The sequence below is a fragment of the Serinus canaria genome, chromosome 25, assembly GCF_022539315.1.
Source record: "Serinus canaria isolate serCan28SL12 chromosome 25, serCan2020, whole genome shotgun sequence".
Lineage (NCBI taxonomy): Eukaryota > Metazoa > Chordata > Aves > Passeriformes > Fringillidae > Serinus > Serinus canaria.
The window spans coordinates 7,660,447-7,687,823 of record NC_066338.1 but is presented as its reverse complement, the minus strand read 5'-3'; the positions used below and the strand labels follow the sequence as shown (position 1 = coordinate 7,687,823).

At 57.5% G+C, this 27,377-nt stretch overlaps 2 protein-coding genes across 3 annotated transcripts in view; one reads left to right on the top strand and one right to left on the bottom strand.

Annotated features, from left to right (window-relative positions):
* The first annotated feature begins 9,664 nt into the window (after nucleotides 1-9,664).
* Nucleotides 9,665-15,748, top strand: LOC127060486 (uncharacterized). 2 transcript variants are annotated; one of them, XM_050984077.1, is made up of 4 exons: nucleotides 9,665-10,832; nucleotides 11,617-12,001; nucleotides 13,395-14,339; nucleotides 14,652-14,790. In XM_050984077.1, the coding sequence occupies exons 1-3, from the start codon at nucleotides 10,809-10,811 to the stop codon at nucleotides 13,865-13,867; spliced, it is 882 nt and encodes a 293-aa protein (XP_050840034.1). In that variant the 5' UTR covers nucleotides 9,665-10,808; the 3' UTR covers nucleotides 13,868-14,339; nucleotides 14,652-14,790. The 2 variants fall into 2 exon arrangements, with proteins under 2 accessions (XP_050840034.1, XP_050840033.1); XM_050984076.1 differs by lacking the exons at nucleotides 9,665-10,832; nucleotides 11,617-12,001 and having other exon boundaries at nucleotides 13,881-14,339; nucleotides 14,652-15,748.
* A 1,359-nt stretch (nucleotides 15,749-17,107) lies between these two features.
* LOC108963686 (coiled-coil alpha-helical rod protein 1-like) overlaps nucleotides 17,108-27,377 on the bottom strand; it is a 13,218-nt gene continuing 2,948 nt past the window's right edge. The window contains exons 2-12 of the mRNA XM_050984282.1: nucleotides 25,370-25,559; nucleotides 25,088-25,210; nucleotides 24,600-25,011; nucleotides 24,082-24,171; nucleotides 23,682-23,771; nucleotides 23,067-23,140; nucleotides 22,746-22,849; nucleotides 22,071-22,134; nucleotides 21,561-21,591; nucleotides 21,446-21,488; nucleotides 17,108-20,995 (exon numbers count right to left, since the gene is read on the bottom strand). Of these exons, the coding sequence (XP_050840239.1) occupies nucleotides 20,892-20,995; nucleotides 21,446-21,488; nucleotides 21,561-21,591; nucleotides 22,071-22,134; nucleotides 22,746-22,849; nucleotides 23,067-23,140; nucleotides 23,682-23,771; nucleotides 24,082-24,171; nucleotides 24,600-25,011; nucleotides 25,088-25,210; nucleotides 25,370-25,559 (1,325 nt within the window). The 3' untranslated portion in view covers nucleotides 17,108-20,891. The remainder of the gene's footprint in view (nucleotides 20,996-21,445; nucleotides 21,489-21,560; nucleotides 21,592-22,070; nucleotides 22,135-22,745; nucleotides 22,850-23,066; nucleotides 23,141-23,681; nucleotides 23,772-24,081; nucleotides 24,172-24,599; nucleotides 25,012-25,087; nucleotides 25,211-25,369; nucleotides 25,560-27,377) is intronic.

Sequence of the window (27,377 nt, the reverse complement as noted above, 5' to 3'; positions counted from 1 at the left end):
ATATCAGTACCATAGCAAAATACTTGTGATCAATAACATCATGCAGAAGCCACTGCAGAACTGAAGAAGTCAGTTATTAAATTGTCATTCATGACCCAGCTCTGCTGCAGGCACAGTGGAAAGCTGGAAGCTGCTGAGGGGACTCATTAACCCCTGTCCCTGTTCTGGAGTGTCCCCAGAGAGTCCCTCAGTGTCCCTGACTGTCCTCCCTGCATGTCCCTGTGTGTCCCTGAGTGTCCCCAGTGACATCACCCCAGGAATTCCCATCAGGATTTGGGACAATTTCAATGAAAATTTCCAGAAAATTCCCCAAATTTGCCTCAAATCCCTTGTGGGGAGGGGAGAGGAGACAAGTGACAAAGGCGATGTCCCTGATGATGTCACCACCCTGATGAGGTCACAGCAGTGACATCATTGTCCCTGCAGCAGCCTCGGGATGTTCTTGATGGCTTTGTGGCACTGCTCGGCCACCGCGAGGCTGCCAGTGCCACTGTGGCCACCAGGGCCACCTGAGCCACCATAGGGATTCAGGAGGATGCTGTCAATGACCTCAAGTATCCCCAGCAGGTGATCCTTGGCCAGGCGGGCACTGGCATCCCACAGCTGCTAAAACTCGGCCACTTTGGCCACCAAGGCCACGGGGACATTGGGGAACGCCTGCTCTGTCCCCTCCAGATAAGGCTGGATGGCCCTTGTGTCATGGTTTTAAACTGGGCACAATGCCAGTGCCTCCATGAAAACACATCCACCCTGGTGTCTACTGTGAGATGTGACCAGAAACAGAGCAAGCAAACTCCAACTTAGGAATAAAGGGGAAAAATGCTTTATTAACACACACACACACACACACACACAGAGAACAGAATGGAAATCTTTCAAACACATTTCTCCTCCCCCTCTCAACCCACATTACAACATACAATACGAACTCAAATCTTCCTTCAGTCCCCATCTCCCAGGTTTTAATTCTCAGTCCATTATCCTTCTTCAAACAATCAATACATTCTATTAAAGAGGAAGGAGTCTTCTCCTTGTACCATTTCTTGACTAACCCCTTTCCATATTCCATGCTCTCACCATGGAAATGGACCAGAAGATTGCTTTTGGGGTTTCTCTTTTTAAGGATACTTTGGTCAGTTCCACAAAACGACAGTCTCTCCATTTTGGGATAACAAAATCCCCCCCATTTCCCCCGGGGCTAGGGCTTCGCGACAGAGATCCTCTTCCTCATTCCTGATCTCTGCCCATCACCACTCTTCACTGCCTTTCTTGGATCCGAGCCATTGCTTTCCCCCCAAAACCGCAGTCTCTGTGTTACAATAGAAAGTTAGTCCGTCCACAGCCGAAAAAAACTGCTCCTCCGTTTATCTCTTCCCAAGTAAATTCTTCTCATTAACTCCACTACTCCCTACTCACACAAACCTCTCATTTCACTTGTCCATTTCTTCTTGTTCTTATCTCTGTCCTCCGGGAGGATCAACGTTTGGAAGGTTTCCATCGTGAAGAAAAAAAAGTTAAAATCATCTCTAGGTGCCGGACTCTCCCTTCTCACTTTTGGCCAACTTCCCAGGAGCTGCACGGCGCGTCTTATCTCTTTTCACTCCTTTCTCTCTCTCTCTCTCTCTAGGAAGTGGGGTGGGGGGGGGGGGGGGTGGGAATTGCTCGGTGCTCCTCACTACTTTCACCCCTCCATCCTTTCACTTCCCCCCCCGGTCTCTCTCTCTCCCTCCAAGACCCAAGGCCTCCGGCCTAGCTCACACCGCCTCGTGGCGTTTTCCCCTCCTCCACCCGGCCTACAGCCGGAGTGGGAGAGAGAACTGACCGATCCCTTTGCTGACCAACAAGAAAAAAGTCACTTCCTCCCAGTTCTGCTTTTTATACCCTGTGTTCTCAGAGGCGGAACCATCTCCTCATTGGCCCAAACAGGTGCCAATATTCACACCTGAGCCCCCACTGGGCTAACCACTGTCTCCAAAAAAAAAAACACTTCCTTTCAAACCAGGACACTCCACCCCTCGCCTCTGAGAACACACTTTCTTAAAATTTACATTAAACACTCCATTAAAACAATAACTTACACTAAACCTCTATTCCTAAATTTTCTCTATCAATCTACCTTAACCTAATACATGCTTTGCTCTTATTTCTTTTTGATCTCATCTCACAGTCTTATCTTATCTCCAACTCCGGGCTGGTTTCCCAGTCAGGGTAACCAGAAATGTCCTGTTTTGAAAGGAAGTGGTTTTTTTTTGGAGACAGTGGTTAGCCCAGTGGGGGCTCAGGTGTGAATATTGGCACCTGTTTGGGCCAATGAGGAGATGGTTCCTGCCTCTGAGAACACAGGGTATAAAAAGCAGAACTGGCAGGAAGTGACTCTCTTGCTTGTTGGTCAGCAAAGGGATCGGTCAGTTCTCTCTCCCACTCCGGCTGTAGGCCGGGTGGGGGAGGGGAAAAGGCCACGTGGCGGTGTGAGGTAGGCCGGAGGCCTTGGACTTTGGAGAGAGAGAGAGAGACCGGGGGGGGAAGTGAAAGGATGGAGGGGTGAAAGTAGTGAGGAGCACCGAGCAATTCCCCCCCCCCCCCCCCCCACCCCACTTCCTAGAGAGAGAGAGAGAGAGAAAGGAGTGAAAAGAGATAAGACGCGCCGGGCAGCTCCTGGGAAGTTGGCCAAAAGTGAGAAGGGAGAGTCCGGCACCTAGAGATGATTTTAACTTTTTTTTCTTCACGATGGAAACCTTCCAAACGTTGATCCTCCCGGAGGACAGAGATAAGAACAAGAAGAAATGGACAAGTGAAATGAGAGGTTTGTGTGAGTAGGGAGTAGTGGAGTTAATGAGAAGAATTTACTTGGGAGGAGATAAACGGAGGAGCAGTTTTTTTCGGCTGTGGACGGACTAACTTTCTATTGTAACACAGAGACTGCGGTTTTGGGGGGAAAGCAATGGCTCGGATCCAAGAAAGGCAGTGAAGAGTGGTGATGGGCAGAGATCAGGAATGAGGAAGAGGATCTCTGTCGCGAAGCCCTAGCCCCGGGGGAAATGGGGGGGGATTTTGTTATCCCAAAATGGAGAGACTGTCGTTTTGTGGAACTGACCAAAGTATCCTTAAAAAGAGAAACCCCAAAAGCAATCTTCTGGTCCATTTCCATGGTGAGAGCATGGAATATGGAAAGGGGTTAGTCAAGAAATGGTACAAGGAGAAGACTCCTTCCTCTTTAATAGAATGTATTGATTGTTTGAAGAAGGATAATGGACTGAGAATTAAAACCTGGGAGATGGGGACTGAAGGAAGATTTGAGTTCGTATTGTATGTTGTAATGTGGGTTGAGAGGGGGAGGAGAAATGTGTTTGAAAGATTTCCATTCTGTTCTCTGTGTGTGTGTGTGTGTGTGTGTGTGTGTGTGTGTGTGTGTGTGTGTTAATAAAGCATTTTTCCCCTTTATTCCTAAGTTGGAGTTTGCTTGCTCTGTTTCTGGTCACATCTCACAGTAGACACCAGGGTGGATGTGTTTTCATGGAGGCACTGGCATTGTGCCCAGTTTAAAACCATGACACCTTGTTATGAACAAAGAAAAGGGTTACCCATTTTTTTTTTCCAAAAGTTGTAAAATTACAAGTTTAACCAGTTTTGGAGTGCTTTTGTTAGCTGCTTGTTGTAATCACCTGTTAAGTATCAGGTCATTAGCCATCTATGGTTGAGAATTCACTATATTGTATCAGCATCAGCCTGCTTGTGTCCAGGTGGGAGGATGGCATCCCCCCAGAGTGTGGAGGGGAGAGAACCAGGAGTTGATATGCAGATAAGTTTAGAGCCAAAATGCAATGGGGCAAGCCCCTATTCCAAATGCAATTAATAAACCCCTAAACCAGCGAGCCAATATGGAATTCAGAGATCAAAGTGGTCTCTGGACATCAGGGGTGAGGTGAGAAGCCAGCAGAGACTCTGAAAACCTCAACAGCCCCTCACCACAACTTAAGAAAATGCTGGTTAGAGCCAGGACCTGAGTCTGCCAACTCAACATCGGGATTCTGGGGGTGTGTACCCCTGCCTGCTCTTGTGAGGCCGGACCCCCAGCTCTGCCCTATGGTGGACAAAGCTGCATTTGCTTCCTCCTCCGAGTCCAGGGAGCTGCGACGGCGAACCCGTGGATCCGTCGGGCCTCCCAACCTTGAGCTGATCACTTTTAATAAAGGCATCAAAAAGGGAGAAATATCTCTTGCCCTGATCATTTCAGCCCTGAAGCACCGCTACAGCTCCTGGAGGAACAAACTTCTATGGAGCGCTCCAGCTGCCCCAGGCCCTCCTCTGCCCAATTTCCCCTCTTGGTGGCCATCCTTATCCAGCTGGCGGCACCCACGGCCTCGGGTCCTTGGGCCAGGCGGTGGCAATGGCGAAGAGCGCGCAGGCTTCATGGAGCTCAGAGGTCTCTGTGGTCAGCCAGTCCCAGCTCTCCGTGAGCGCGGCCACCAACCCCTGCCAGGCCCTGGCCGCGGCTCTCACATCATCCCGGGTGGTCCCAGGGGTGGCCCCGAGGGCAGCCAGGGCCCAGCTCACCGAGGGGACACCACAGTGGCCAAGGGAGGTGACATCGCCGTGGTCCAGGGTCTCACGGAGGCTCTGGGTGAATTTCCTCAGGGCCGCGGGCAGGAACTTTGGGGACACGCGCCGCCGCACGCCCCTGTGTGACCCGGTCACAGTGACCACCGTCTCGCCCAGGGTGGCCACCATGGCCACCAGCAGCTCCAGCAGCTGGGGAGAGGACAGCCAGGGAGGGGACAGGGGAGGTGGCAGGGACCTGGAGGCATTTGTGGCCTCCTGCAGTGGCCCCCTGTGCCCTCCCAGAGTACCCTTTGTCCCCTCCTTGGAAGGCTCTGCTGTCCCTTCTGTCCCTTTTGTCACCCCCTTGTCCCCTCTGCCACCCCCTGCCACCCCCCGCTGTCACCTCTGCCAGCCCTCTGTCACCCTCAGTCCCCTGCCACATCCTCTGTCACCCCTGTGTGCCCCCTGTCCCCTCCCCTGCACCCCGCACCAGGATTGTCGCATCTCTTGGGTCTCCATGGCCACTGGAGACACTCCAGGGAAACTCTGGGGACCCTCCAAGGACACTCTGGGGACACTCCAAGGACACTCTGGGGGGCGAACACAACCAGGTGACAGTTGGGGACACACAGGAACATGGCGTGGCCAGATGGAAGAAGTAGGAAGAGGTGACGGTGATGTCACTGTCCCCCCTGCCCTCCCCCTACCTGTGACACCGGGCAGGGTCCCCAGTGTTCCCCCAATGTCCCAGTTGGGACCCCAATGTCCCCTGAGTGTCCTCACATGGTGCCGGTGTTGCCCCAATGTCTCCCACAAGGCCCAAGTGGTCCCCCAGATGTCCAGCTGGGGACACCAGGGACACACTGGGGTCCTGTTGGGGACCTTGGGGACACCCCCCTGTCCTTCCCTTGGGGACACTGAGGCCACCCTGACATCCCCTGTCCTGTTTTGGGTCACCACAATGTCCCTGATGTCCCCACAGTGTCCCAAACAGGACCCTGGTGTGTCCCCAGTGTCCCCAACAGGACATCAGGGGGGACACTTGGGCCTTGTTGGGGACACAGGGGGCACATCAGGGCCATGTGGGGACCCTGAGGGGACATTGAGGTTCCGTTGGGGACATCAGGGGGACATTGGGGATCCTGCCCTGGGCCCACGGGTAGGGGGGGGATGGTGACGTCACCTCTTCCTGAATCCGGCTGCACCACGGTCCTGTGTGTCACCTGAGTGTGACCCAAGTTTCACTTCAGTGTCACCCAGGCGTGTTGGCCTCCGGGAGGGTCCCCGCAGTGTCCCCGGAGTGTCCCCAGCAGCCATGGAGCCCCACAAGGTGCAACAGTCCTGTCACGGGGGGCGGGAAGGGACAGGGGTGACAGAGGGGATGGGGGTACAGGCGGGGCGGGGGGTACATGGGGGGGTGGTGAAAGGGGACAGTGGGGGATGGAGGGGACATGGAGGGTGGCAGGAGGGAACCGAGGGTGGCAGAGGGGACAGTGGGGGGTGGCAGGTGGTGGTAGAGAGGACCAGGGGGTGGCAAAGGGACAGAGAGGACAACAGAGCCCTCCAAGGAGGGAACAAAGGGGACCCTGGGAGGGCACTCCAGGAGGCCATAAATGCCACGAGGTCCCTGACATCTCCCCTGTCCCTTCCCCACCTGTCCCCATACCCTCTGAGGTTTCTGATGTCCATGGTGGCCACCCTGGGAGAGGCGGCGGCCACCATGACCGGGTCACACCGGGGTGCCTCCGGGACACTGTCGTGGTTTGGAAGGAAATGAAGTTTTTTGTGATGGTGTGGGCAAGCCAATCAGTGTTCAGATTTAATATTGGCACCTGGTTTGTCCACTGAGGGCAGGATACGCCTCTGAGAACACAGGGGTTAAAAGCTGTGATCTCGCAGGGGAACTTCCTCTTGGAGTCCCGCTTGAGAGTGAGCAGACCCCCCCCCTGCCCGGCCGAGCTGGGCAGGGTGGGGGAGGGGAGCCATGTGGCCAGAGAGAGAGGTAGGCCAGGCCTGGGCCCAAGGGTGGAGGAGAACATTGCAAGGGCTTCGGGCAGCCATCCTCCATTCCCCCCCCCCCCCCCTTGCGAGGGAGAGAGAGACAGAGCCGGTGCCTGTGATAATGGCCCGGCGTGAAGGAGAAGGGGGGGGGTGCCCAGCAGGGCAGACAGGCGTGGGAGTTGACGAAGTAAACCGGCAGAGAGCTCGGGACTTTTAACCCCTCTGAGGAAGATGAGAACCTTGCAAAAGCTGAGTCCTTCTGAAGTTGATGAGATTGAGAAGCTGTTGAAATTGAGAAGATGTTAAGAAAATTCTAGGTGGGAGGAGATGATGGAGTGGCTTTGGGCTGGACTTTTCTTGTGTAGCCATGGCAGAACCACTGGTGTTTCTGTGCCACAGAGACTGCATTCTAGGGGGAGGCGATGGCTCAAAGCCAAGAGAGTGCAGTGATGTAGAAGAGTGAACAGAAACGACGGGTGAGGAGGGTGGTGGTGGTGCCCTCCGTCTCGAAGAAGAGAAGAAGACGATCTCTGTTCAAGAGACCCCTCGGCCCCAGGGGGTGAAATCTGGGGGGGACAGGTGTCCCAAAAAGAGAAAGACTGTGCTCCCTTTGGAACTGGTCAAAGTATCCTTAAAATAAAAAACCCTAGAAGCAGCTCTGATCCATGTGCAGTGGTGAGAGCATTGGACGTGGAAGTCATGTGGCGCAAGAGGGACTCCTCTCTTCTCGAGAGACTGAGAATCAATTGTCTGAAGGGTGGCAATGAAATTGGAAATTTGGTGGGGGGAGGAGGAAGAATTTTGGAAGGTTTTCATCTTATGTTCTATTGTGTTTTGTGTGTCTTTCTTTGTAGTTGTAGGTTAATAAATGTTTTTTTTTTCCTTTTAACCTTAAGTTGGAGCCTGCTTTGCTCTGTCTCTGATCATATCTCACAGTAGGTGCCAGGGAAGTAGGTGTTCTCCTGGGGGCACTGGCATTGTGCCAGGCTCAAACCATGACAGACACCCTGGGCCACCCTGGTGTCACCTCCCTGGTCCAGGCCCTGGATGCCCCAGGGGCATCCCCAGGGGCCACCTGGGCCAATGTGAGAGCCACGGGCAGCGCCTGGTGGGAGTCGGTGGCTGCACTTGAGGACAGCTGGGCCCTGCTGGCCCGGGAGGCCGCTGAGCTCTGTGACATCTGCAAGGACGTGCCCACCACCGTGGCCATTGCTGCCACCCAGGCCAGAGACCCGCAGGACAAGGCCACCCACAGGGGGACAGCTGGGGACAGCCTGGTGGCCATGGCCCAGCAGCTGATGGTGGCCCTGAACAAGGAGGATGTGGCCTGGGTGATGACTGTGCACGAGGGCCAGGTGGTGGCAGCCACCAACGAGGCCATGGGCAAGGCCATGGTGGCTGCCAGCTGGGCAAGGCCAGCCACCAGGAGGGGACATTGGGCAGAGGTGGCCCTGGGGCCGCTGGAGCGCTTGGTGGCCGCGGGTGACAAATGACATATCCCCCAATGGCTCCGATGCCTTGGTGGCCGAAGTAGCCAAGTGTGAGTGGCTGTGGGATGCCAGTGCACCCCTGGCCAAGGATCACCTGCTGGGGGCACTTGGGGACATCCACGAGCTCCTCTTGAGTCCCTATGGTGACCCAGGTGGCCCCGGCAGCCGTGCAGTGGCCAGTGGCCGAGTGGTGCAACAAAGCCATGGAGGACATCCCAAATCTGCTATGGGGAGAGTGATGTCACTGCTGTGATGTCATTGAGGGCAGTGACATCACTGGGGACATCGCTGCTGTCACCTGTCCCCTCTCCTCTCCCCACATGGGATTTGAGACAAATCTGGGTAATTTTCTGGAAATTTTCATTGATACTCTCCCAAATCCTGATGGGATATTCCTGGGGTGACGTCACTGGGGACACTCGGGGACACACAGGGAGGACACACAGGGATACTCAGGGACACTGGGGACACTCTGGGGACACTCAGGAAAAATCAGGGGGGACACAGGGATGTTTAGGGAGGACACTCAAGGAGGACATTCAGGGACACACTGGGACACCCTGGGGACACTCAGGGTCAGGGACAGGGGAGAATGAGTCCCCTCAAGAGCTTCCAGCTTTCCACCGTGCCTGCAGCAGAACTGGGTCATAAATGCCAATTTAATAATTGGCTGCTGCAATTCTGCATTGGCTTCTGCAAAAAAAAAATACTTTCCCAAGAATTTCACTCTGGTACTTGATTACTGATTATTGATAATCCCTTGTGGCTGCTCATTGGTACAATATAATCTATTTTCTGATGTGTGCACCGTGCAGCTGATTTAATGGCAGCATATTGGTCCCTTGGGGCTCGGTCCTGTCCCCCAGTCCGTTATCAGCCGGGATCCCCCGTTATCACCAGGGAGCCCCCCCCCCAATTTACCAGGGCACCCCCACGCACCGGAACCCCCCATTCACTGTCTCCCCCCCCTTTACCGACCCCCCAAAGCGCTGGAACCCCCCCAGTCCATTACCCCCCCCTCCGTGTGCCAAGACCCCTCACTCACTCACCGCCCTTCCCCCCTAAGGTGACACCAGCCCCCCCCACCACTCACCAGGACCCCCCAATCCATGGGTTCCCCACACTCACCACGCCCCCCCTCGGCGCCGCCCGGCCCCCCCCACTGATTGACCCCCCCCGAAATGCCCCCAGCCCCTTTCCCTCCGAGCACCTCCCGGCCCATCCGGGACCCCCCGAGCCCCCGGCCCGCCCTGGGCCCCGCCGGGACCGGGCCGGCTCCACTGCCCGGGGCCGCCGCTGCCCGGAGCCTGTCAATCAACACCGATCTGTCTTGCAGCCACGCCCATAGTGGGGTGGGGCCGCGTGACTCGGCCAATGGGAAGCGGCGGAGCGGGGAGAGGCGGGGATTGGGGAAGGTGAGGAATGGGAGCGTGCGAAGAGAGGGGAGCAACAGCCAATGGGGATCGGAGGGGGCGTGGCCTGAGGGGCGGGGAAGGGGCGGGCAATTAATGGAGAGGGGCGGGGCCTGAAAGGAAACGAAACTGGGTGGGGCGTGGGAAGGGGGAGGGGCCATCAATGGGAGGGTGGGAAGGGCCGAAAAAGGGACCCCTTGGGGACAATGCGGGGGGGTTTGGGGGCTCCAGGGTTCCCAAATGATCCCAAATCCTGCTGGATCCCAAGGAATGATCCCAAAAAATCCCAGATCCCAAGTGCTGCTGGATACACAAAACCAATCCCAAACCCCAGATCCAAATCCTGCTGGATCCCAAGGAATAGTCCCAAATGATCTCAAATCCTGGTTCCCAAGCAATCCCAAAATTATGCTAAATCCAGGATCCCAAGCAGTGTTAAATTCTGAATCCTAAATCCTGCTGGAACCCAAGGAATAATCCCAAATGGTCTCAAATCCTGGATCCCAAACAATCCCAAATCCCAGATCTCAAATCCTACTGGACACTCAAAACCAATTCCAAATGCTCTCAAATCCCAAATCCTGGACCCCAGAAAATCCCAGATCCTGAATGCTGCTGGATACACAAAACCAATCCCAAACCCCAGATCCTAAATCCTGCTGGAACCCAAGGAACAGTCCCAAACAATCCCAAATCCTGGATCCCAAACAATCCCAAAGCCCAGATCTCAAATCCTACTGGACACTGAAATCCAATTCTAAGTCCTCTCAAATCCCAAATCCCAGATCCCAAAAAATCCCAGATCCCAAATGCTGCCAGATACCCCAAATCCAATCCTAAAAGATCTCCAGTCCTGGGTCCCCAAACAATCCCAAATCCCAGACCCCAAATCCTGCTGGGTCTTCATAAGCAATCCCCAAAACCAATTCCAAATCAGGGTCCTGACAGGGGAAATCAGAGCCCTGTGTGGGATAAATGGGCCCTGAGGGGAAAATGGGTCCTGAAGGGATAAATAAGGGCCCTGAGGGGTCAGTGGGTTCCTGAAAGGGTGAATGGGGGTAAATCAGGGTCCTGGCAGGGGAAATCAGGGCCCTGAGGGGTCAGTGGGTTCCTGAAAGGGTGAATGGGGGTAAATCAGGGTCCTGGCATGGGAAATCAGGGCTCTGATGGGTCAGTGGGTTCCTGACAGGGAAATGGAGCCCTGGGGGATGGATCCTGGCCCCAAGGGGTTAAAGGCAGCCCCGAAAGGTTCCCTGAGGTCCTGGCAGGGCCAGTTCTGCCCCTCGGGGGAGGATCAGGGCGTGGGGCCCTCCCTCCTCCCAGCCTTGACACCCTCTGCCCTCAGAGCTCCAGACACAGCCTCTGGATGGAGACGGGGATGGAGCTCAAGGTGGGAACCCCAAAACCCCGCGGTAACCCTCAGCAGGCACCGAGGGGATTGGGGGGATTTGGGGGGATTTGGGGAAGTTTGGGAATCCCCAGGGCCGTGGGTGCGGCCAGGAGGGAAAAGGGAAGTGGAAAGTTCCGGAGTCTGGGGAGCTCAGAGGGGCCAGGAACGGGGAAAAGGGGGGTGGGACCTCCCAAATTTCTGAGGGGATTCAGGTGGAACACCCCAAAATCTCACCTGGGTATCTGGGAACCTCAAAACGTCACTGGAGACTCACCTGGGACACCTGGGAAATCCCAAATCCTTGGAAATTCTCACCTGAGACCCCCCAAATCTCACCTGGGAGTCCCTTGAGACCCTCACCTGAACCCCTGGGACCCCCCAAATCCTCACCTGGGCATCTGGGAAACCCCAAATCTTTGGAAATTCTAAACTGGGAAACCCAAAATCCCTGGGGAACCTCAACTGGGAGCCCCATATCTCTGGGGAACCTCAACTGGGACCCCAAAAACCTCACCTGGTGCCCCTCCAATCCTTGGGAGCCTCACCTGGGACCCCCTTGCCCCCATGTCCACCTTGCCCCCCCTGTACTGTGTCCTCTAGATGTTCCCTGCTCACCTGGGACCCCCAAAACCCCAATTGGGACCCCCGAAAACCCCCCCTGCTCTCCCCCTACCCCACAAAAACCCCACCAGGGACACCCAAAACGCCTCCTGGTACCTCCCAACCCCCCCAGAATCCCCCAAACCCCTCCCCTCCCCCCACAACCTTCCTTTCCTGTCCCCAGGTGTCCCCCCCTGCCCTCCCTCCCGAGGTGGCCCTGGCGGTGGATGCACGAGACAGAGCCCTGGCGGCCCTGGTGGCCCTGGCTGAGGCCTTGGGGACACCGGACAGTGTCCCTGCGGCACTGGCTGAGGCTGAGGCCGCACTGAGCCAGGCCCGGGTGGCTCTGAAGGGGCTGGAGGGGGCCCGGCAGGCTGCGGTGGGCCCGGCAGGGGCCCTGGGGACCCTGGGGGACGAGGACGAGCAGCGGCTGCGGCAGTTCGGGGCCAAGGCTGAGGAGGCGGCAGCGGCACTGGAGCGTGAGGAGCGACGGGCACGGCAGTGCCAGCACTGGCTGTGGGCTTGGCACGGGCTGACCATGGGGCTGATGATGCTGTGCGGGGCCGTGTGTAAGTAAAAACCAGTATGGACCAGTATAGACCAGTACAGACCAGTTTGGATGAATTGGGCTGCGGGCCAGGCACAGGCTGCCATGGGGCTGATGGTGCTGTATTGGGTTGTGTGTGAGTAAAAACCAGTATGGACCAGTACAGACTAGTACAGAGTAGTATGGACCAGTGTGGAATGGTAGTACCAGTGCACTAGTATGGGGCAGTATAGACCAGTTCAGACCAGTATAAACCAGTATGGACCAGTATACATCTTGAGAGTACACTGTGGGAGGACTGTATGCTGTGGGTCTGTACTGCCTCAGTGGGAGGCACTACAGACCAGTATAGACCAGTATGGACCAGTTCAGACCAGTATAAACCAGTATGAATATCTACAGACCAGTAGAGAATTCTCCCTGCCCTGACCAGTATAAACCAGTATAGACTGGTATAAACCAGTATAAACCAGTACAGACCAGTATAGATCAGTATGAGACTCTATAGAGCAGTAAGGATCAGTATGAACCAGTATAGAGCAGTGGGGACCAGTTCAGACCAGTAGGAGTTTCTACAGACCAGGAGGGACTTTCCCCTGCTCTGGCCAGGATGAACCAGTATGAACCAATACAGAGGAGTATAGACCAGTATAGACCAGTATAGAGCAGCATGGGGGCAGCAGGGGATGCAGGGAAACAGTACAGACCAGTACAGAGCCCTACAAATCAGTAGAGACCTTCCCCTGCCCTGGGATGGGACACTGGGATTGAACTGGTGACATGGGTTACTCACTGGGCTGGTGACACTGGCAAGTGACAATGGGGTGGGGACACTGAGCTGGAACTGGGGACACTGGGCTGGTGACATTGGTATGGGGACAATGGGGTGGTGGCATTGGGCTGGCACTGGGAGCACTGGGCTGGTAGCACTGGGACACTGAGGACACTTAGCTGGAACTGGTTTGGTGACATCAGGGTGGTGGCACTCAGGTGGTGACAGTGGGACAGAACTGGTGGCACTGGGCTGGAACTGAGGACAGTGGAAGGAGACTGGTGACAATGGAACGGAGACAGTGGGACAGGACGGGGGACACTGGGAGGGGACTCTGGGATGAGGACATCAGGAAGGGACTGGGGACACTGGGACAGGGTGGGGGACACTGGGATTGAACTGGTGACACTGGGCTGGTGCTATACGTGGTACTGGTGACACTGGCACAGGGACATAGGTATGGGGACAATGGGGCAGTGGCACTGGGCTGGCACTGGGAGCACTGGGCTGGTGGCACTGGGACAGGACTAGGGACACTGGGCTGCAACTGGGTTGGTGACATTGGGCTGGTGGCACTGGGCTGGAACTGGTGGCACTGCCGTGTCCCTGGTGCCATGTGTGTGGTGTCCCCGTGTCCCCGCAGTATCACTGGACTCGGTCCGCACCGCCCTGGGGGTGACCGAGGATGGTCACCTGCTGCTGGCCCTGGCCGTAGTGGCCGTGTCCTGCGAGGTGGCCTGGTGGGGCTTGGAGACATCGTGGCGTCACCTGGCCACTGCTGCGGGCCACCAGCGGGACATGGCCCTGCGCCTGCGGGACCGTGCCCAGCAGGTGGCGGCCACCAGGGCCAGCGCCGAAGCCGCTGCAGACACCAACGAGGCCACCGCGGATGTGCTGGGGCAGCTGGAGGAGGTGACGCTGGCGCTGGGGACATTGGTGGCCGCTGTCACCCGGGACAGGGAGGAGACACCGTGGGGGACACGGGGACAGGGCTTCCCCAGCGCTGCCCGGGCGCTCGGGGACATCATAGTGGCCTTGGGGACATCGCGGGAGGGGCACAAGGAGGTGACGCGGAGGCTGGAGGTGGCCCAGGGGGCGCTGGTGGGACAGGGGTAGGGACAGGGTGGGGAAACGGGGGTGGCACTGTCACCACCGGAGAACGGGGACACCCCGAGGGACATTAGGGACCTTGGCCCAACCCCGTGTCCTGCCCTTGGGGATACGGGGGCCGCCCTGATGTCCCCTGTCCCGTTTTGGGTCACCACGATATCCCCGCAGCGTCCCCAACAGGACCCCGGTGTGTCCCCAGTGTCCCCAACGGGACATGAAGGGACATTGGGCTCCTGTTGGGGACGTGGGGGCACGTTGGGGACATCGCGGGTACACTGGGGACCCTGCCCTGGCCCCGCGGGCGGAGGGGGCAGTGACGTTTCCTTGCCCTGCCCCCATCCGGCCGCGCCCCGTTCCGCGTGTGCTCCGAGTGTCCCCCGGGCGTGTCCCCCCCTCCCCGCCAGCGTCTCCTGGAGTGTCCCCCGAGTGTCCCCAAAGCGTCCCTGGAGTGTCCCCAGCGGTCATGGAGCCCCGCGAGGTGCGACAATCCCGGCGCAGGGGGGGACGGGGGGGAGGGGACGGTGGGGGATGGGAGGGGACACAGGGAGTGGCAGGAGGGGACAGGGGCACAGGGGCGTGGCAGGAAGGGGGAAGGTGACAGAGGGCTGGAGGGGAGGAGGGGAGGAGGGGACGGAGGGTGGCTGAAGGGACGAGGGGGTGACACAGGGACAGAGGGGACAGCAGAGCCCTCCAGGGATGGGACAAACGGGACCCTGGGAGGGCACAGGGGCCACCCCAGGAGGCCACAAGTGCCACCAGGTCCCTGCCACCTCCCCTGTCCCTTCCACAGCTGCTGGAGGCGTTGGTGGACGTGGTCACCACCCTGGAAAGGGTGGCAGCCACCGTGGCTGGGCCATACGGGGATGTGCTGCTGACCCCAAGGGGGGTGTCCCCAAGGTCCCTGCACACGGCCCTGGGGACCTTCATCAGTCATCTCCAGGACACCCTGGGCCACCACGGTGACACCTCCCTGGGCCAGGCCCTGGCTGCCTTTAGGGCCAACCTGGGGGCCACCTGGGCCCATGTGACAGCTGCAGCCAGTGCCTGGCAGGGCTCGGTGGCCAAGCTTGAGGACAGCTGGGCCCAGCTGGCCAGGGAGGCCACTGAGCTCAAAGATGCCTGCAGGGACGCAGCCACTGGGGAGGCCACCACTGCGGCCACCGCCAACACCCGGGCCAGGGACCTGCAGGGCACGGCCACCCGCTGGGAGCCATCTCTGCACAACCTGGTGGCTGAGGCCTGGCAGCTGCCGCTGGCCCTGGACAAGGAGGAGGCAGCCTCAGCGGTGGCCACACATGAGGCCCGGGTGGCAGCAGCCACCAATGAGGTGGTGGCGGCCACCAAGGCCAAGGAAGAGGCCATGGTGGCTGCCAGCGAGGCTGGGGCAGCCACCAGGAGGGGACAGAGGGCAGAAGCAGCCCTGGGGCTGCTGGAGCACTTGGTGGCTGCATGTGACAAAGCCACCACATTCCCCAAGGAGCTGCAGCGCCAGCTCGGGGACATCGAGGCCACCCTGAAGGGGACAAATCAGGCATCCCCCGATGTCCCTGAGACCTTGGTGGCCAAGGTGGCCAATGCTGAGCTGCTGTGGGAGGCCAGTGCCCGCCTGGCTACGCGTCACCTAGTGGGGACACTTGGGGACATCCGCAGACTCCTCTCGAGTCGCCCTGGTGCCCACACAGTGACCGAGCGGTGCCAAAGAGCCATGGAGGACATCCCGAGGCTGCTGCAGGGACAGTGATGTCATTGAGGTGGTGTCATCGGGGTGGTGACACCACTGGGGACATCACTGGTGTCCCCTGTCCCCTCCCACCGTCCCAGCAGGGGATTTGAGATAAATCTGGGGAATTTTCTGGGAATTTTCATTAAAATTGTCCCAAATCCTGATGAGAATTCCTGGGGTAAATTCTGGGGCTCCATGGGACGTCACTGGGGACACTTGGGGACAGGGACGAACCCAGCAAGGCCAGGTCACTTACGGGTGCTGTTTCCATGGTGATGGGGACAAATGGCATCCTGGAAGAGGAAACAGGCTTTTGAAGGGGTGAATTGGATCCTGGCAGGGGAATGAGGGTCCTGAGGGAGGAACTGGGATCCTACAGACATCATTTAGGGTCCTGAAGGGGTAAATTGGGGTCCTGAGGGGATAAATGGGAAATGAAGGTCCTGGGGGGTAAATGGGGTCCTGGCAGGTTAAATGAGGGTCCTGAATTCCGTCTGTAGGACCCCAATGAACACTTCAGAACCCTCATTTACCCTCCCAGGACTCCATTTACCCCCCAGGACCTTCATTTCCCCTGCCAGGACCCTGAGTCCCCCACTCCCAGGGCCACATTTCCCCTTCCAGGACCCGAATTACCTTCCAGAACCTCATTCAGCCCCACAAGACTAGCCGTGCCACCCAGGCTCTGCCCCGAGCTCTGATTGGTCAGATTGGAGAAAGGGGCGTGGCCAAGTCTGAGAATTGAAACCAAAATGCATTGGGGGGGGGGGGGAAGAAGGGAGGAATACTCCAAAAATGGGATCGAGACCCCACACCAAAATCACAGGAATTCCATGGGAACACCCAAAAAACGGGTCCAGGACCCCAAAATCCCAGGAATTCCCTGGAAACCCCTAAAATACTGGGAATTCCATGGAAATGCCCAAAAATGGGACCCAAGACCCCCCAGATTACCCAAACTGGGATAAAACGTTGATTTTCCAAGGAATTCTGTTTTTTTATGTTCCTGGAAATTCCTGTATTGTAATGCTTCAGATTGGGATAAAACATTGATTTTCCAGCAAATTCCTGGTTTTCCAGCTAAAACCCAGGAGCTTCCTGGAAAGTCAACTTTTAATCCCAGTTTGAGGCATTACAAAAAAGGGCCTCAGAGGGGGGTGTTGGGGGTCCTGAGGAGGATTTGAGGGGTCCCGGGGAGGATTTGAGGGGTCCCAAGAGGGTTTGGGGGTTCTCGTAATTCCTGGGGAGGATCTGGGGCGTCCTGGAAGGCCTCAAGGGGTCCTGGGTGGGGTTTTGGGGGTCCCGAGGGATCCTGGAAGTTTCTAGGAGGGGTTTTGGAAAATCCTGGGGACGATTTGAGGGGTCCTGGAGGGTTCTAGCTGGGGTTTGCTGGTGGCCAGCGTGATGCAGATGTGACATGTGGTGGAGCCATGTTGACAGATCCTGCAGGAGCTGGAGGGGGATGGGGCCAGCCGGGGTCGTGGTGGGGCATTGTCATCGTCACAGAACATTCATGGTCATGATGGGTCATCATCACTGTCATCAGCACTGTCACAGAACGTTCATGGTGATGATGGAACCATGTAAAAGAATGCCTGTGGTCATGAAGAGTCATCATCATTGTGGAACTTCTGTGATGGTCATGAGTCCATCCGTGGCCTTGATGGGTCTTCACTGTCATTGTCATCATCAAAGGTTATCCATGACCATGATGGGTCCATCCCTGATCTTCAAGAGCCACCCATGGTCTTGATGGGTCTTTGCCTTTGTCATCGTCATGGACCATCTGTGGTCGTGAAGGGTCTTCATCGTCATCGTCAAGGACCACTCGTCTTCCTGAAGGGTCATCATCATTGTGGAATGTCCATGATGTGAATGTCTTGATGGGTCTTTGCCTTTATCATCATCATCATCATCATCATCATCATCATCATCATCATCATTACGAGCCAACCATGGCCATAAAGGATCTCCACTGTTGTCAAAGGCCAACCAAGGTCATGAAGGGTCTCCATTGTCATCAAGGGCAGTCCATGGTAGTGAAGAGTCTCCATTGTCATTGTCACACACCACCCACGGTCCCAGTGGGTCATTGCGTGCCAACCACAGTGGAGAAAGATCTTCATCCTCCTCCTCCTCCTCTTCCTCATGGACCCTCTGTTGTGGCCCTGTGGCTTAACCGCAGTGGAGAAGGACCATTGTCATTGTCACCATGAGGTTCTCACAGCAGTGAGGGGGCAATCCATGGTGACATCAGGACCATCCATGGTGACATTGAGACAATGCATGGTGACATTATCATCATCCATGGTGACATCAGGACCATCCATGGTGACATTAGGACTACCCATGGTGGGGACAGGACAATCCATGGTGACAATATGACAATCCATGGTGACATTGTGACAATCCATGGCAACAATGACCCTTCTTTCTCCTTCTTCTCCTGCTTCTCCTCTTCCTCCTGGGCCACCCACGCCACCACCAAGGAGCTCCTCCAGCTCGGCGTGGCCACCACCACATCCCTGTCTCTGCCATCCCAGGAGATCCTCAAGATCCTCATGGAGGATGGTGACAATGACAGCGAAGATGATGACAGCGATGACAACGACAAAGGCCCCTCATGGATTGTGCCAGATGACACCAACACTCCTCTGGCCATGCCACCAGACCCCCCCACCATCTTCTACATCAAACCTGAGCTAGCCACCATCACAGTGACCACACCGGACATCCCACTGCTGACCAACCCCCAGTGCTGCCCAGCTGAACACTGGATGACCCACACGGCCACAAGCTCCTGTGCCACAGTGGCCACACAGCCCACGCACTGGTGAGGCCAGACACCACCTGGGCCACGGGAAGCGCTCGGTGGCACAGCCCAAGGGAGAGCGGCGCATCCAGCTGAGCCTGGGCTGCGGCCATTCCCCTGCAGCTGTTCTGGCTGACCCTCGGGCTGTGGCCATTCCCCTGCAGCTGTTCTGGCTGACCCTCGGGCTGCGGCCATTCCCCTGCAGCTGTTCTGGCTGACCCTCGGGCTGCGGCCATTCCCCTGCAGCTGTTCTGGCTGACCCTCGGGCTGTGGCCATTCCCCTGCAACTGTTCTGGCTGACCTTCGGGCTGTGGCCATTCCCCTGCAGCTGTTCTGGCTGACCCTCGGGCTGTGGCCATTCCCCTGCAGCTGTTCTGGCTGACCCTCGGGCTGTGGCCATTCCCCTGCAACTGTTCTGGCTGACCCTCGGGCTGTGGCCATTCCCCTGCAGCTGTTCTGGCTGACCCTCGGGCTGTGGCCATTCCCCTGCAGCTGTTCTGGCTGACCTTCAGGCTGTGGCCATTCCCCTGCAGCTGTTCTGGCTGACCCTCAGGCTGTGGCCATTCCCACAGATCCTTGGGCTGCGGTTGTTCCAGCTGACCCTCAGGCTGCAGCCGTTCCTGCTGACCCTCAGGCTGTGGCTGCTCCCCTGCAGCCATTCCCCTGTGGCCATTTTCACTGAGCCTCGAGCCACCGCTGTTCCCCTGCGGCCGTTCTGGCTGGCCATGGGCTGCAGCTGTTCCCCTGCAGCCCTTCCCTCTGACCCTTGGGCACTGTGCCCATTCCCCTCTGGCCGTTCCCGCTGACCCTCAGGCTGCAGCCATTCCCTGCAGCCAGTGCCACAAGTGCTTCTTGCAGCTCAGACACCGAGAGAGCTCAGGAAACAGAGAGAGGGGCTGGAGTATGGCCATTGACCAGGATGGACCAGTATGAACCAGTACAAACCAGTGCTGGGTCTGTGAGTGATCACTGTGGCTCCCAGACCAGTCTGGGGTTCTGGTTCCAGTTCAGGCACTGGTCCAAGCTCATTCCAGTTCCCAGTTTAGCCCCTGGTCTGGGATCACTCATAATTCAGTCTGTACTGGTTCGGGCCCAGTTCCCAGTTTATCCCTGTTCCCAGTTCAGTCTGTACTGGTTCAGGCCCAGGTCCCAGTTTATCCCTGTTCCCAGTTCAGTCTGTACTGGTTCAGGCCCAGGTCCCAGTTTCTCCCTGTTCCCACTTCAGTCTGTACTGGTTCAGGCCCAGGTCCCAGTTTATCCCTGTTCCCACTTCAGTCTGTACTGGTTCAGGCCCAGGTTCCAGTTTATCCCTGTTCCCAATTCAGTCTGTACTGGTTCAGGCCCAGTTCCCAGTTTATCCCTGTTCCCAGTTCAATCTGTACTGGTTCAGGCCCAGTTCCCAGTTTATCTCTGTTCCCAGTTCAGTCTGTACTGGTTCAGGCCCAGGTCCCAGTTGAGTCTGTACTGATTCAGAAGCAGTTCCGCATTTAGCCCCGCTCCCTTCAAACCCAGCCAATCAGCGCTTCCATTCCCAAGCACAGCAGCCAATGGCAGGACAAGACGGGCGGGACTTATGTTACCATGGGAACACGACAACGGGGTCTCCATGGCAACGGGTGAAGACGCTTCTGGATTCCTGTTCCCGCCCTCTGCCGCTCTCACCCAATCAGCGCTCGCGGGGCGGGGCGCAGCAGCCAATGGCGATGCAGAAGGGGCGGGGTGGGGGGGGAGAGAGAGAAAGAGAGAGAGAGAGAGAGAGACACAGACAGACAGGAGGTCGCCATGGCAACAGGGCCAGGAAAAGCAAGAAAACGTAAAAAAGGGAATAAAACCTGGGACTGGTGTGGGGTGGGAGAGACTGCGGGGCCTTGGGGACAGCAGGGACCCCTTGGGGGACAGCGGGACCCCTCTGGGATGGGCGTGGGGGCTTTGATTGACCCTGCCAGGACCCAACAGCTCCTCAGGACCCCGAACTGGGAGGGACTGGGAGGGACTGGGCTGTCCCCAGCAATGTCCCCATTGTCCCCATGTCTGTCCCCAGCTGTACCAGGCACTGTGGGTGGTACTGGGGGCACCTTTGGGGCACTTTGGAGACACTTTGGGGGGGGGTTGGAACACCTTGGGGACACTTTGGGGGCTCCTGGGGACACTGGGAGGGGTTGGGGACACCTTGGGTAAACTGGGGACATTCTTGGGACATGTGGGGATACCTGGAGGACATTGGGGGGGCTGGGGACACCAAAGAACCTCCTTGGGGACATCAGGGACTCTTTGGGGACCCTCTGGGATGGTTGCAGCGGCTTTGGGGACATGGGGGACTGGGAGGGGACAAAGTGACACTGAGCCAGGGCTGGGGCAGAGCCATGACATCATCACCATCATAGTGACATCATCAACATCACCATAGTGATGTCACCACCACCACCAAAGTGACATCATCTCAATCCCCGCAGTGCCACCACTCCCTGATGATGTCCCCTGTGTCCCTGATGATGTCACCTGTGTCCCCACGGGGGCGCTGGCACTGCGGGGTCCCCGATGTCCCCAAGGATGGCGGCACCAAGGGCCTGGAGATGTGTCACCAACGGGGCCAGGGACACTGCAGGGACACAATGGGGACACTTGAGTGGCATTGGGGACATGTCTGGGGACACGCTGAGGGAACACTGAAGACATTGGGGATGTTGAAGGACATTTGGGGACAATCAGGGACACTTTGGGGACACTGACAGGACAGTGGGAACAGCTTGGGGACAGTGAGGGGACACTTGGGGACACATTTGGAAGCATTGAGAAGACATTGGGAAAGACATTTCGGGACATTCAGGGATGTTTTTAGGGGCATCTGGGGACATTGGGGGACATTTCGGGACACACTTGGAACACACTGAGGGACATTTGGGGACACATTTGGGAACACACTAGGAGACATTTGGGGACATTTGGTGACACTGAGAGAACACTGGGGACATTGGGAACACACTTAGGGACACTGGGGCCACACTGGAGACACATTTGGAGACATTGGGGACATTGGGGACACACCCACCTGTGCCCAGGCATGGCCGGGTTCCATCCCCACCTTTGGTGGCCTGGGGGGGACATGGGGGTGACACCTTGGGGACAGAGCCACCCCCAGTATTCCCTTGGTGCCACCCCCTCACCTGCTCCGATGTCACCTCCGGGGCCACCGTGCTGGGGACACAGAGGGGACAGAGAGGGGACAAAGCCACTGTGTCACCACCAGGGTCAGTGCTGTCCCCAGGGCCATCCCCTGATGTCACCTGTGCCACCCTGGTGTCACTCACCAGATGTCATCTGTGCCACCCTGGTGTCACTCACCAGTGTCCCCACTGTCCCTAGGGCCACCCCTGATGTCCTTAGTGTCACTCACCCACTGTCCCCAATGTCCCCAGGGCCATCTCAATGTCCCCACTGTCCCCAGTGCCACTCCTGGTGTCACTCACCTTCTGTCCCCAATGTCCCCAGTGTCCCCAAGGTAACCCCCCCATGTCCCCAGGGTCACCCCGCCATGTCCCCAAGGCCACCCCTCGTGTCCCCAGGGCCATCTCAATGTCCCAGATGTTCCCAGGGTCACCCCCTGCTGCCACCAGAGCCATCCCAATGTCCCCACTGTCCCCAGTGCCACCCCCAGTGTCCCCAGAGTCACTCACCTGCTGTCCCCTGCTGTCCCCTCCAGCTCCCGCTGCCACCGGAGCTGCCCCGAGGCCACCAGCGCTGGAGACAGAGGGGACACTGGGTCAGGGACAGCAGGCACGGCCACCACAGTGTCCCCACAGTGTCCCCAAAGTCCCTACAGTTTCTCCAGTGTCCCCAAGTGTGTCTCCAACCCCTCCTAAGGTGTCACAAATGTCCCCGAAGTGTCCCCAAGGTGCTCCAGAAACGTCCCTAGCTCCCCCAAGTGTCCCCAAAGTGTCCCCAGCCCCACAAAGTGTCCCCCAGGTGTCCTGAAAGTGTTCCCAAAGTGTCCCCAACTCTCCAGGTGTCTCTCAGTTGTCCCCAGGCCCCCCACCCCAAGGTGTCCCCAAAATGTTCCCAAGGTGTCCCCAACCCCTCCCAAGGTCTCCCAGGTGTCCCCAGTCCTCCCCCCAATACCCCTAAATTGTCCCTGCAGTGTCTCTACAGTGTCCCCAACTCCCCCATGTGTCCCCAGAGTGTCCCCGATGTCCCCAGGTGTTCCTGCAGTATCCCTCAGGTGTCCCTGCAGTGTTCCCACAGTGTCTCCAGGTGTCCCTGCAGTATTCCAGGTGTCCCTGCAGTGTCCTTGCAGTGTCCCCAACTCCCCCAGGTGTCACAGGTATCCCTCTAGTGTCCCCAGTGTCACTGACCCTGCAGTCGGTGCTGGGCCCGTTCCAGGCGCTCGCTGAGGGTCCCCAGGGCCCCGACAGCCACGGTGACATCAGCCAGGGCCACGCCCAGTGTCCCCAACAGCCTGGGGACAGCAACGGGGACAGCCCAGTACAAACCAGTTCATCCCAGTACAAACCAGAAACCCCAAGGTCCCCAGTAGCCTGGGGACAGCAATGGGGACATCCCGGTTCATCCCAGTACAAACCAATTTATCCCAGTTCATCCCAGTGTCCCCAACAGCCTGGGGACAGCGATGGGGACAGCCCAGTCCCGCCAGTCCCTCCCAGTTCCCCCACTACCGGCTCAGGGCCTGGCCCAGTTTCCCCAGTTCCTCCTCGGCCGCCTCCGCCCGGAGCCGCTCCTGGGACAGGGCCTGGACACAGAACAAGCCCAGATTGTCCCCACATTGGCCCCAGATTGTCCCCAGATGGCCCCAAAGTGTTCCCAACCCCCCAGCTGTCCCCAAACTGTCCACAAGGTGTCCCCTCAACTGCCTCAGGTGGGTCCCAAATGCCCCCAGGTGTGTCCCCAGTGTCCCTCCCCTGTCCCAGGAGTGTCCCCAATGTCCCCATGTGCCCCTCACCTGTCCCACGTGTGTCCCCAGGTGTGTCCCCAGGTGTCCCTCACCTATCCCAGGTGTGTCCCCAATGTCCCCAGGTGTCCCTCCCCTATCCCAGGAGTGTTCCCAATGTCCCCAGGTGTCCCTCCCCTATCCCAGGAGTGTCCCCAATGTCCCCAGGTGTCCCTCCCCTATCCCAGGTGTGTCCCCAATGTCCCCAGGTGTCCCTCCCCTGTCCCAGGAGTGTTCCCAATGTCCCCAGGTGTCCCTCCCCTATCCCAGGAGTGTCCCCAATGTCCCCAGGTGTCCCTCCCCTGTCCCAGGTGTGTCCCCAATGTCCCCAGGTGTCTCTCACCTGTCTCTCCTGCTCCCCCTGGCGCAGCCGCAGCTCCAACAGCGACACCTGTCGGGACCCGGCGGCCACTGCAGCACCCAGGGAGCGCACCTGGGACGGGAGGGACAGGTGGGACACAGGTGGGACACAGGTGGGACACAGGTGACCTGCCCAGGTGACCACCAGACCCTCCCCAAGGGACACAGGTGTGCCCAGGTGTGTCTGGGTAACTCTAAAGGAACACAGGTGACCCCAGAGGGTCCTCCCAGGTGTGGGGTTGGTCCCACCTGTGGTGTCTCACCTGTCCAGGGTCTCACCTGTCCCAGGTGTGTCCCCTGTGTCCCCTCACCTGTTCCAGGTGTGTCTCCTCCCCTCTCCCATCTCCCCTCAGCTGTCCCATGTCCCCTCCCTGTCCCCTCACCTGTCCCTGCAGCTGCAGCTCCTGGCCCTGCTGCAGCCTCACCTGCAGCAGCAGCTGGAAAACCTTCTGGCGCCAGCGGCCCAGCAACACCTGGGGAGAGAGAGCTCATCTGAGACCCCAAACACACCTGGGGAACCCCAAACACACCTGGGGAACCACAAACACACCTGAGACACCCCAGGGTATGTCCCCCAGGTGTGCTCAGATGTCCCAGATGCACCCAGGTGTCCCCCCCAGGAGCTTCCAGGTGTCCCCTATGTCCCCAGGTGTGTCCCAAGTCCCCCCAGATGTGTTCAGGTGTGTCGCCAAGTGCCCCCAAATGTCCCCAGGTTCCCCAAGTGTCCCCCCAGGTGTCCCAAATGTCACCAGGTGTGTCCCCAGGTCCCCCCAGGTGTCCCCGGTGGGAGACAGGGTGGCTCCAGCCCCAAGACAAACCCAGAACACATGGGACAGGTGAGACTGGGGGGCTGGGAGTTACTGGGAGTCACTGGGAGTAACTGGGAGCACTGATGCCTCACCTGCTCTGGGCTTTGCTCCACCTCCTCTGGGCCAAGGCCCCGCCTCCTCAGGGTCTCCAGCTCCGTCTCCAGGATTTGGCTCCGCCCCTTTTCTGCATCCAGCTCTGCCTCCAATCGCTGGCCACGCCCCCTCAGGGCATCGAGCTCCACCCCCAGTCCTTGGCTCCGCCCCCTTTCTGACTTAAGTTCTGCCTCCAGTGATTGGCTCCGCCCCTTTTCTGTTTCAAGCTCCGCCTCCAGCTGCTGGCTCCGCCTCCTTTCAGCCTCAAGCTCTGCCTCCAGGTGCTGGCTCCGCCTCCTTTCAGCCTCAAGCTCTGCCTCCAGGTGCTGGCTCCGCCCCTTCAGTGCTTTCAGCTCCACCTCCAATTCATGGACACGCCCCCTTTCTGCCTCAAGCTCCACCCCCAGGGACCTGTGAGGGGGACTGGGATTACTGAGAAGTTACTGGGAGGTTACTGGGGGTTACTGGGAGTTACGGAGAGCCTCACCTGGGACGCAGCACAAAATGGGAGGGGGGAATGAGCCCCTCCAGAGTGGGAGGGGGCAACTGGGAGCACTGGGGGGCACTGGGAGCACTGGGAGGGCCCGGGCAGGGCTCGGCCATCGGCGACCTGTGGGGGGACAGTTCCCAGTATGGACCAGTATGGACCAGTATAGCCTGTCCCCAGTCCCAGTAACCTCCCAGTCCCTCCCAGTTGTTCCCAGCTCCCCCTGCCCACGCTCCCAGTCTCTCCCAGTTTTCCCCAGTCCCTCCCAGTTTCCCCCAGTACCTTCCAGTTCCCTCCCAGGTCTCTCCCAGTTCCCCCGCGCGGTGCACGCCGGGAAGGCGCCCCCGCCGCCGCTTTCCCGCGCTCCCGCCCCAGCCAATCAGAGGCGGTAGCTCCCGGATCCCGCCTCCCCCTCCGACGAATGGGAGGGCGCATCCGGGAGAGACGGGCGGGACTAGGAGGGGATTGGGTCCTAGAAGGGGAAATGGGGTCCTAGGAGGGGTAAATGAGGTCCTGAAAGGCGATGTGTAGTCTTAGGGAGGGGTTAATGCGGTCCGGGGGTCTCATGGAAGGGTAAATGAGGGTCTGAAAGGGTAAATTGTGGTCCTGAGGGGGGAATGGGGTCCTGGCAGGGTCAGTGTCGTGGGGTGACAGCCTTTATCCCAATATCGTGTGTTGTGTCTGGCCTTTCTCCCCCCCCCCCCCGGCCGTCTTGCTGCGGCGGGGCGGGGAGGGTGAGGGTGACCGGGCACCTCGGCTTTTGCTTTTGGCTGGCTGCTGCTGCTGCTTAGCTGGCTGGCTGCTTTTGCTTTTGCTTGCTGCTGCTGCTTAGCTTGGCTGGCTTGCCTTTTTTTGCGTTTTTTTTTTTTTTTTTTTTCCTTTCCCTCTTTCTTACCCTCCCCTGAAGATACCGTACCGGCTCCGGACCTGACCTGGGACGTCCAGGACCCCCCGGAGTCTGCGAGAAGAAGATCAGCACCCTCCACAACACTGCCTGGTTTCTTTTTCTTTTCTTGTGTTGGGGAGTGTTCCTTTGTTACTTGTTATTAAATAGGTTTTATTTTCCACTTTGCTCCTCCGAGGAATTCCTTCCCGAACCCGGTATTGGGGGAGGGGTGGTTGGAGGTTTGTTTTAGGGGACTCCCTTTCGGAGATTTCCCCTAATTTGTCCTAAACCAGGACAGTTAACTTTTTTGGTGCATTGGCCGGGAAACGGAGGCCAAAGACAGTGGAAAAAAACCCTATAACAATAATATTTTTGGTTCTGGTTGTTTTGTGGGCATATTGGTTATTCATAATGTCATTTGGGGTGAAAGCCTGCCGGTATTTCTGGTCCCTAGGGGTGTTTGAAGTTTTATTACCTTTGTGGTCCCTAGGGTTATTTCCTTACCCAAAAATAGCTCTGGTGTTATCCCTAATAAGTTATTTTTGTAGGCGGGGAGCATTAACCAGAATAGTTATTGGGCTGGCCTTATGTGGTGATGATTTGTCGGGGGTTTAAAATGCTGGACTTTGTTTCAGGAATGTATAAATTGTTGACCTGGCTGTGTACTCAGTTTGTTTGGGGAGAAGAAGAGGAAGGGGCTTTTAGCTTTCGTCTTCCTTCTTCTCCCCTGAATGTTGACATCTCTATAGGAAATATTGAATTTCCCCTGAGTCTAAAGAAACACATCTTCTGGCATTTAATTTACTAAGCCTCTTCTATACTGTCTGGAGTGTATATAAAATGAAAGCTGAGATTTCGAGAGGGGTTAGAGAGACTCCTGATTTGGGAGTAAAACAAAGCAGGAAAAATCTTGACTGGAGTGGGAAATGGGAGGATATGGGCCAGGCTTTAAAGGAATTTTCTCATCCTATAGACTGGGACTTCCCACCTGATCAAATTCAGAACCCAGTCGAGGTGGCAAAGTATTTGAGGGAGAAGTGCCATGGTAATACTAAGGAGGAAAGGATCACTGCAGTACGAGCTGGAGTCCAAGGCAGCAAAGTGGTACGCGACCATCGATATTGCTAACGCGTTTTTCTCCATTCCTCTGGCAGTAGAATGCAGGCCTCAGTTTGCTTTTACATGGAGGGGAGTGCAGTACACCTGGAACCAATTGCCCCAGGGGTGGAAACACAGTCCTACCATCTGTCATGGACTGATTCAGGCTGCACTAGAAGAGGGTGAGGCTCCAGAACATTTACAATATATTGATGATATCATTGTTTGGGGGAACACGGGCCATAGAAGTGTTCAAGAAAGGAGAGAAGATCATTCACATTCTCCTGAAAGCCGGATTTGCCATTA

Bases quoted from the DNA above. Each gene is read 5' to 3' on its own strand.
- LOC127060486 (XM_050984076.1), top strand. From the start codon at position 14,076: ATGAAGGGACATTGGGCTCCTGTTGGGGACGTGGGGGCACGTTGGGGA. The intron at 14,340-14,651 runs GTGCGACAATCC...TCCCTTCCACAG, and splicing joins CGGTCATGGAGCCCCGCGAG to CTGCTGGAGGCGTTGGTGGA.